This window comes from Eriocheir sinensis, chromosome 8 (assembly GCF_024679095.1).
Source record: "Eriocheir sinensis breed Jianghai 21 chromosome 8, ASM2467909v1, whole genome shotgun sequence".
Taxonomy (NCBI): Eukaryota; Metazoa; Arthropoda; class Malacostraca; order Decapoda; family Varunidae; genus Eriocheir; species Eriocheir sinensis.
The window spans coordinates 5,722,851-5,731,957 of NC_066516.1; the positions used below are offsets into that span (position 1 = coordinate 5,722,851).

Sequence of the window (9,107 nt, forward strand, 5' to 3'; positions counted from 1 at the left end):
TCGAATCCCGGCATGGCCAGTCAGTGTGTAGCCCACAGAGCTGTTCATCCTCCCTTTTGGGCTGGTTGATAAATGGGCACCTGGGTGCACCTGGGGAAGGTAAACTGTGCTAACCCGGATGCTACACTGGCCCGGCTCGTGTCAGGTTAACGGGTTCCCTCACACCACAGGCTCAAAACGCTAACGCACCCCCGCTACGCACAGCTGTATCGTATGCTCCCAAGATTACCGTACCTAACCTTCAGAGTAGGTGTGGCATCACCTATCACGTACAGGGCAACGAGATGGAGGACGCGCACTCTAATATATTTTAACAATGTGGCGTGTGTGTGTGTGTGTGTGTGTGTGTGTAATGATAATAATTGTAATATAATGATTGATTGATTGAAATTTTATTGTTGCAGGTAAACAACTGATAATAGTACCGTAGTAATGCTAATAATAACAATAATGATCCTTTACTTTATTTTTTTATCATCCCTGTGTCCTAGTAGGTGAGTCAGGGTATACCAGACTCTAACTCATTGTCTTTTTTTTATAACCTGGCTCGACAAATTACACTATACTTATATAATATTCCTAATAATAAAAGGAAAACAGCTCAAGACGGGCCTCAAATCAGCTGGTGGATGTAAACACGGACCGCTGACAGCGTGGCCATTGCTCAGAGCGGCTTATTTTAGTGTTATTAAGCGGCATTACGGCGTTTTTAGGTCCTCTTAGCGTTATATTGGTGCCGTGGTGGCCATTAGAGGAAGCTGAGGACCCGGGGGCGTGGTACAGAAGGAGTGGAGGCAGTGAGTGGGTGAGTATGGTGATGGTGGGATGATATTTTAACTTTCTTACTTTCCTCTCTCTCTCTCTCTCTCTCTCTCTCTCTCTCTCTCTCTCTCTCTCTCTCTCTCTCTCTCTCTCTCTCTCTCTCTCTCTCTCTCAAAGTAAGCCAGTGGGGTGTTGTTGATAGCTTATACCGGTAGCTCTTCTCTCTCTCTCTCTCTCTCTCTCTCTCTCTCTCTCTCTCTCTCTCTCTCTCTCTCTCTCTCCAAAGTAAGCCAGTGGGGTGTTGTTGATAGCTTATACCGGTAGCTCTTCTCTCTCTCTCTCTCTCTCTCTCTCTCTCTCTCTCTCTCTCTCTCTCTCTCTCTCCAAAGTAAGCCAGTGGGGTGTTGTTGATAGCTTATACCGGTAGCTCCTCTCTCTCTCTCTCTCTCTCTCTCTCTCTCTCTCTCTCTCTCTCCAAAGTAAGCCAGTGGGTGTTGTTGATAGCTTATACCGGTAGCTCTTCTCTCTCTCTCTCTCTCTCTCTCTCTCTCTCTCTCTCCAAAGTAAGCCAGTGGGGTGTTGTTGATAGCTTATACCGGTAGCTCTCTCTCTCTCTCTCTCTCTCTCTCTCTCTCTCTCTCTCTCTCTCCAAAGTAAGCCAGTGGGTGTTGTTGATAGCTTATACCCGGGCTCTTCTCTCTCTCTCTCTCTCTCTCTCTCTCTCTCTCTCTCTCTCTCTCTCTCTCTCTCTCTCTCTCCAAATAAATCAAGAGGGGTGTTGTTGATAGCTTATACCGGTAGCTCTCTCTCTCTCTCTCTCTCTCTCTCTCTCTCTCTCTCTCTCTCTCTCTCACTTGGCTAGTTACTGAGCCCGGCTTGTCCACTAGCAAAGGATGTGGCTAGTTACTGTGTCTGGCTTGTCCACTAGTGAAGACTGTGGCTATTTACTGAGCCTGCCTTGTCTAATAGTAAAGGATGTGGCTATTTACTGTGTCTGGCTTGTCCACTAGTGAAGAATGTGGCTATTTACTGGGCCTACCTTGTCTAATAGTAAAAGATGTGGCTATTTACTGTTTACCGTTCACTGTTGATGAGGTGTCAGGCCCCGCTCCGTGCCAGCGCAACGCTCAGCAGGACAGTCAACATTGCAGCAATGACGTTAGCTCCGAAAATTGTCCTCGATCCTCTTTTTTTTTTATAATGTCACAGGATTTAGCGAATGAGTGAGTCTTCAGAGCTTTCTTAAAGGTTGCCAGATTGCCACTGTTCTTAACCCCTCTGCTGCGATTGGCACAGATTTGTCCTTCACTGGTAGCCTGGTAACATATACTCCCAGGTCTTTCTCTGCCTCTGTGGTGAATAGTGGAGTATTACCCATGTGGTATTGCTATGCTGGATTTCCCCTCCTAAGGTGCATGACTTTACATTTTTCTTTATTGAACTGTAGCAGCCACTTTTTGTTCCACTCCTGTAGCTTGGTGATATCTTCTTGTAGGAGGTCAGCATCCAAGGGGTTAACATCCTTGGGTAACTCATCATAGAGCTGTGAGGCACTCTTCTCAAATGTTTTGAAGCCCAGTTCCAGATTGACTCTGGGCTTTTGCAAAGTATGGGTTGTCCAGTATTAAAGTATATAGTAAATGCTGTAGCCATTTTCCGAGGCTAGCTTGTCTGATAGTAAGGTCTGTCACTAGGTATTTAACTAGACTTTCTCAGCCAATAGTAAAGGCAGATGCTATTCAGCAAGCCCAGCTCATCCTATCGTAAAGGCTGTAGCTTTTTGCCAAGCCCAACTTATCCAATAGCAAAACTCCACCTGTTTAGCAAACCAGCTTGTTCTGTCAATGGTAAAACTCAACATATCAATCAGCTTGTTCTCCCATTAGTATAACTCTACTTATTTGGCAAACCAGCTTGTTCTCTCAGTGGTAAAACTCAACATATCAATCAGCTTGTTCTCCCATTAGTATAACTCTACCTATTTGGCAAACCAGCTTGTTCTCCCATTCACTTTGCGCAACAGTAGACAAGCCGGACTAACTGATAAGATACATGCTTATTATTGACAGAGCTGAACATTCTATCAGCCGAGCCATTCAGCTCACTGGATGGGAATGAATCCTACTCTGGCAGACAATAGATAGATATTTAACTGTTAGTGTCAATGGATGCTGCCACCATTTTCAGAGGCCAGCCTGAAGGGGCAGTGGAGGACCTCTAAAGACCTAACAGTATGGTTATTGGTGAAGTGGGGACTCATAGAATTAAAAAATGTAAATCAGTATAACCTTTTTGTATCTTGATAGTTGTTATGCAGTTTGATGAAGTTTGGTTCCTCCTCTTGGTGGCCCATGCATGAAAGACTTATACACCCTTCCCTTTAACTTTAACCCATCTGCTGTGATTGGCATGGATTTGGCCTTCACTGGTTGCCTGGTAACATATACTCCCAGGTCTTTCTCTGTCTCTGTGGTGGATAGTGGAGTGTTTCCCATGTGGTATTGGTGTGCTGGATATCCCCTCCTAAGGTGCATGACTTTACATTTTTCTTCATTGAATTGTATCAGCCACATTTTGTTCCATTCCTGTAGCTTGGTGATCCTGTAGCTTGTAGGAAATCTGCAGTCAAGGGGTTAATGGAATTTTTTTATTACAGAGCACGGCTGACACATCACACTCAAAGCCTGTTACACAATGGCCAATCGTGCCATGGCCCACAGGCGCAAGTGGGCGTTGGATTTGGCGGGGCGGCGGGGGGAGCGAGGCGTGGACAGCCTGCCCGCCCCCCCAGGGTACCGCGCCTCCATGGGCCAGGTGCACACTGAGGCCAGCCGACAGGGGGACCCAAACCTGGTGATCAAGAAAGCCTGGGACACTGCCCTCAGCCCCCTCAAGTCTGTAAGTGTGTGTGTGTGTGTGTGTGTGTGTGTATGTGTGTGTGTGTGTGTGTGACTGTGTGTGTGTGTGTGTGTGTGTGTGTGACTGTGTGTGTGTGTGTGTCTTTATATTTTGCATCTCATCTAGTTAAATTCATGTTGATCTGCAATTTTTATTACTTGAGACCTGCTTCCTCTACTAGACGTCTTTTGGTTATTTTATTTACTTACTTATTTTTACAGTCAAGGGCAAAAAAAAAAAATGGTAGGTCATTCTAATCATGATATTTTGACTATTTAACTCTGCTATTTGTCCTCTATTCAACTCTACTCAACATATTTTTTTCAACAAGGGAGGCAGGTCAAGGGCAAAATCAAAAACAACTAAAACAACAACAAAAAAGCCTGCTAGACCTTGCTAAGAACTAAAGGAAAAAGAATGAGAGGGGAGAAGAGACATAATTCAATAATAATAAAACACCTTTCTTTCATCCATAGTTAAGTCTCGTCCTCCCTCCTTCCCCAGGTGCCGATGAACCTGTTTCTGATGTTCATGGCTGGCAACAGCATCAGCATCTTCCCGATCATGATGGTGGGCATGATGCTGCTGCGGCCCATCAAGGCGCTGTGGGCCACCACCGCCACCTTCAGGACCATTGAGGGGGGGCATGCCGGACTGCAGGTGGGTGGAAGGCTCGCTGGCTATGGACCATTACGTTCCTCTTCTTCCTCTGCTTCTTTGTGTATAGTCCATTATGTTTTGTTTATTATTTTGTTGGAAAGAAAGTTTCGTTTAGTCAGTGCAACATCTGTGGTCATATGCCGGAGAGAGACAGAAGGGGAAGGAATTATAGGAGAAGGGAACAGATCCCAGGAGACGGGACACAACCCCCGATTAATACCTGGTACCCATTCACTGCTGGGTGGACAGGGGCGTAGGGTATCGGAATTATTATTTTGTCTTGGGAATGCTGTAACCCTTTCTGTCTCCCTTTTCAAGACTCGCACCTGTATTCTCAAGCATTTCAGGGCTTACACACCCACGCTTGATAAGGCTCTGGTAGAGGCTGTGTGAAAGGCTATGGCCCATCCTCACATATCCTCTCTGCCCTCACACCATACTTAGATCATCTCTCCATTGCCTTTAGATTTCCCAGCTTACCTTCATCTTTTGTCCTCTCTCCCAACCACTTGCTTATTCTTGGTTATTCTTTGATCTGGGAAATTCTGTATCCCCATCTGCCTCCCTTTTCAATACTTAGTCCCATATGCTTAAACATTTAGGGGCTTACACTCATTTTATCAAATGTTTGCGTCTTGTTACAAACGTTTTTCAAGGCCAGAGAGGAGTTACATCAGGTGGTCATGGGTGTTTTTACCTTCATGGCACAGAAGCCTTGCAAAACTACCATCAGACTCAGAAAACCACCCATGGGAACCCCAAGAACTTCTACGAGAGCCATTTAAAATAGATGGACTAACGGCCGTAGTATTAGTCTTCCCCATTCCCTCTCCGTCTCCATCCCCATACGCGAGTCTGGGGTATGTGTAAACCCCCCATCCCCTTTCCGTCTCCATCCCCATACGCGAGTCTGGGGTATGTGTAAACCCCCCATCCCCTTCCCGTCCCCAGCGGGCCAGACAAGACCAACCCGCAGGTCATAATAATGTTGGCAGCACTTTCAAACCAATAATTACAGAAAATGATAGAAATAATGCATTTTTCACACACCGTTGTATTCATATACATTATATATCATAAAACAAAACAATAGGGTAATTAATCTACATGTAAATAACAGGTAATGCAGGTAAGTTAATTTGTGAGACAGGTTAATTAGTATCCATGACTGGTCACACACACCCGGGCAGCCACATAGGGGTTGCCAGGTCATGTCATTGGTGGCATTTTTGTCTTAAATCAAGGTGGTCACCAAGAAATGCCCTTTTTTATGGTATATGTTAAGTATTACTATAATAATGCCATATTTAGTCGTCTATCTGCCTCCTTTTGCCATTTTTGGGGCAATTATAAAGAAATCTTCAGGAATAACTGTATGTTTACAATCAAATGGAAACACAAGAGTCTTTACAAACTAAAAGAAATATATTAACTTCAGCTAAGTTTGCGATACAATATCAGTCATTGAAATATTCTGATACTTCTCAATATATTTTCTTCTATAATAACAAATAGAACACTATTTATTCATGAAATATACGAAGGGGAACCTAAAGATGTCCTGCCTCGCACCCCGCGGAGTCAACACTCTTTGGACCCCATCTGCTCTCTCTCCAGGTAGTGTTAATAAACCCCAACCCCCCGGGGACGCTTAAAACTGCGGGTCACAGCCAAGGGAAAGGGAAGAGAAGGGAACGGGAATGGGGGAGATTAATACTACGGCATTAAGTCTTTGAAGAGTTGATAATATGGACCTTACACACCCACATTTCATAAGGCTTTGGTAGAGGTTGTGTCAGTATCTCCATGGGGTTAGTTTTGTGAGTCTAGTGATTCCTTGACAAGGCTTCTACTGCACCATGAATGTTAAAAACTCTTATGAGAACCTGACTGATCTCCTTTGTGGCCTTGGGAAATAGTTGTTATGAGACTTTGAAGCATCTGAGAATACAGCTTTAGTGTTTCCAAATTTGATCACTGTATTAGGTATATTTTGATATGTATGCTTCTTCCTCTTCTTTTTCTTGTTCTTCCTCATCTTCAACTCATTTAGATAACATAGATCTTTTTTTCCTTTCCCTCACCATTTTCTTTCGTTTATTTTTTAGTTTTACCATTTTTCACCCCCTTTCCCCATCTTTCATCCTTACCACACTTACAGGACCCCCAAAATCAACTCCTGCAACACATTCTCTCTCCTCACAGAAACTGATCTACCTACTGGGCAACCTGGTCAACGTGGGTTTGGCCCTGTACAAGTGTCACAGCATGGGACTTCTGCCCACCCACGCTTCTGACTGGCTAGCCTTCCAAGAGCCAGCCATACAGATGGAGTATTCCCATGGCGGCATGATGCTGGCTTAGGGGGAAGGGGGGGAGGCAGGCTGGAGGGATTGTAAGGTGATGGAAGGGAAGTTGAGAGGGAGGGGGTGATGCGACAGGAAAGTGAGGGCTGTGAGAGGGGCGGAAGCAGGTTATTGTAGGCAAGGTTAGAGGAGTGAGAGGGAAGTAGAGAAGGGTTGAGGCAGGCCATTGTTTGTTATAAGTGGAGGAGAGAGAGGGGTGGAGGCAGAGAGATGAAAAGTGCATTGAATAGATATTGTACAAAGTGGAAATAAGAGATGACAAAGAGGGTGAGGGCTTGGCAGAGAAAGGAGAGGTGAAATAATATGACATGGAAGAGGTAGGAGCTATTGAATGTGGCAAAAATAGGGTAAAGAAGAAAATGGAGATGAATAACTAATTGAGATGGTTGGGAGAGAGGACGTAATAGAAGATAGAAAAGCTGGGAAATCTAAAGGCAATGGAGAGATGATCTATGTATGGTGTGAGGGCGGAGAGGATATGTGAGGAAGGGGTGTTAATGGAAAGACAGACAAGAGGTAGAGGTATAGGGTGAAGAGATGTGCAACCCAGTTATGTATTGTGTCTAGTGTAAATGATTTGAGTTCAGAAAGTTTATGGTTATGTACATAGGTATCTGTGGCCCATTTTGGTGTGTGTGTGTGTGTGTGTGTGTGTGTGTGTGTGTGTGTGTATAAGAAAGGACATTTGAAGAACTCATATATGTTTCTCAGTATTTCTAATTTCACTTTTAACTAATCACCTTACCTGATATAATTTTGAATTCTAAAAGACATATATAGTATTATTATGTCATACAAGCACATCTTTATACTCTGTACTTATACTTTATGCTGTACGCAGAAGGATATGATTTTTAAGGCATATACTTAATTAACAATGTTCATTATGTCAGTTAGTGAATGTGTTTCAGAAATATAATTAGATAGTTTTTGTTAAAGATATATTGTCAAATGTATCAGTAAACTGTCCCTTTCAATTTTATTATTTGGTTTAAGGAAAGTTTTTGAAGGTTGAAAGGTGTGAAAAATCATCTTGCTCTTTATTTTGCTGTTGTATCATGTGTGTGTGTGTGTGTGTGTGTGTGTGTGTGTGTGTGTGTGTGTGTGCATGATGGGACTGCAAGCATCTTTATCTCCTTACTCGATTTATTTTTTGTCATTTTCTTTTTTCTGTTCCTGTCTCTTCATTTTCTCTTTTCTTCATTTCCCTTTTTCTTAATTTGCCGAGTTCATTGACTTGTAATTTCTGTACTCTGGATCTTGCCTCTGTTACTGCAGGGAGGGTCCATGAAATTCCATTTGTAATTTGTATGTATTATAGTAGTTATGTATCTGTCTGAGTGTCTGTAAATGTTTTAATTCCTCAGTAAAGTCTTTCTCACTTTGAAATATCAAGATTGATTTGGCCATTTGCCATAATAATCAATTTTTTTTTTCCGCATAACTTTCAATAATTTATGTGTTCCCGTTCACCCAATCTAAAAATGGTAGTCAGTCTTATGTTAATTTGTTGAAAGAAAAAAAACTCTCTCTCTCTCTCTCTCTCTCTCTCTCTCTCTCTCTCTCTCTCTCTCTCTCTCTCTCTCTCTCTCTCTCTCTCTCTCTCTCATTAAAAGATGACGTCAAGTGAGAGACAAAGAGTATATATATAGCTACATAGGAAACAGCTGGCAGAGGCATAGGAAATGGATCAGCACCTCCCCACTTCCATTTCCTGCCAAGTCAAAACGTATACACTAAAATTAGGCTTTATATTGTTCATGAGGGGTCGATGTTAAGAAATCTATAGTACTTTGCTTTTGAATAAGTGTTTATGGTGTGGCCTATACTTATTAATAGGCCTAGTATGTCCAAAAAATATATGATAGCTTCGAGTACATAAATTAGTGGTGATTGGCAACTCTAGCTCATTGGTCACCAGCATCTTCATCTCGAGATCTTACTAGCATCTTCATCCCTTATAACCAGCATCTTCATCTCTTACCAGCATCTTCATCTTCATCTCTAAGCAGAATCTTCATCCCTTTTAACCAGCATCTTCATCTCTTACCAGCATCTTCATCTTCATCTCTAAGCAGAATCTTCATCCCTTATAACCAGCATCTTCATCTCTTACCAGCATCTTCATCTTCATCTCTAAGCAGAATCTTCATCCCTTATAACCAGCATCTTCATCTCTTACCAGCATCTTCATCTTCATCTCTAAGCAGAATCTTCATCCCTTATAACCAGCATCTTCATCTCTTACCAGCATCTTCATCTTCATCTCTAAGCAGAATCTTCATCCCTTATAACCAGCATCTTCATCTCTTACCAGCATCTTCATCTTGATCTCTAAGCAGAATCTTCATCCCTTATGACCAGCATCTTCATCTCTTACCAGCGCCTTAAGAAAATTATCCCTCACCATCGATCATCTAT

General features: G+C 42.9%; 1 protein-coding gene across 1 annotated transcript; it reads left to right on the top strand.

Moving 5' to 3' along the window:
• The first annotated feature begins 605 nt into the window (after positions 1 to 605).
• Positions 606 to 7,355, top strand: LOC126995408 (ER membrane protein complex subunit 4-like). The gene is made up of 4 exons (XM_050854924.1): positions 606 to 805; positions 3,419 to 3,660; positions 4,165 to 4,320; positions 6,526 to 7,355. Exons 2-4 carry the CDS (start codon positions 3,457 to 3,459, stop codon positions 6,682 to 6,684), a joined length of 519 nt encoding a protein of 172 aa, XP_050710881.1. The 5' UTR covers positions 606 to 805; positions 3,419 to 3,456; the 3' UTR covers positions 6,685 to 7,355.
• The last annotated feature ends 1,752 nt before the right edge of the window (positions 7,356 to 9,107 follow it).

What these genes read in the sequence shown, in the direction of transcription:
- LOC126995408 (XM_050854924.1), top strand. Translation starts at nt 3,457, where the DNA reads ATGGCCAATCGTGCCATGGCCCACAGGCGCAAGTGGGCGTTGGATTTG. An exon ending in CCCTCAGCCCCCTCAAGTCT is followed by an intron (nt 3,661 to 4,164) that starts GTAAGTGTGTGT and finishes CTCCTTCCCCAG; the next exon opens with GTGCCGATGAACCTGTTTCT. An exon ending in GGGGGCATGCCGGACTGCAG is followed by an intron (nt 4,321 to 6,525) that starts GTGGGTGGAAGG and finishes CTCTCCTCACAG; the next exon opens with AAACTGATCTACCTACTGGG.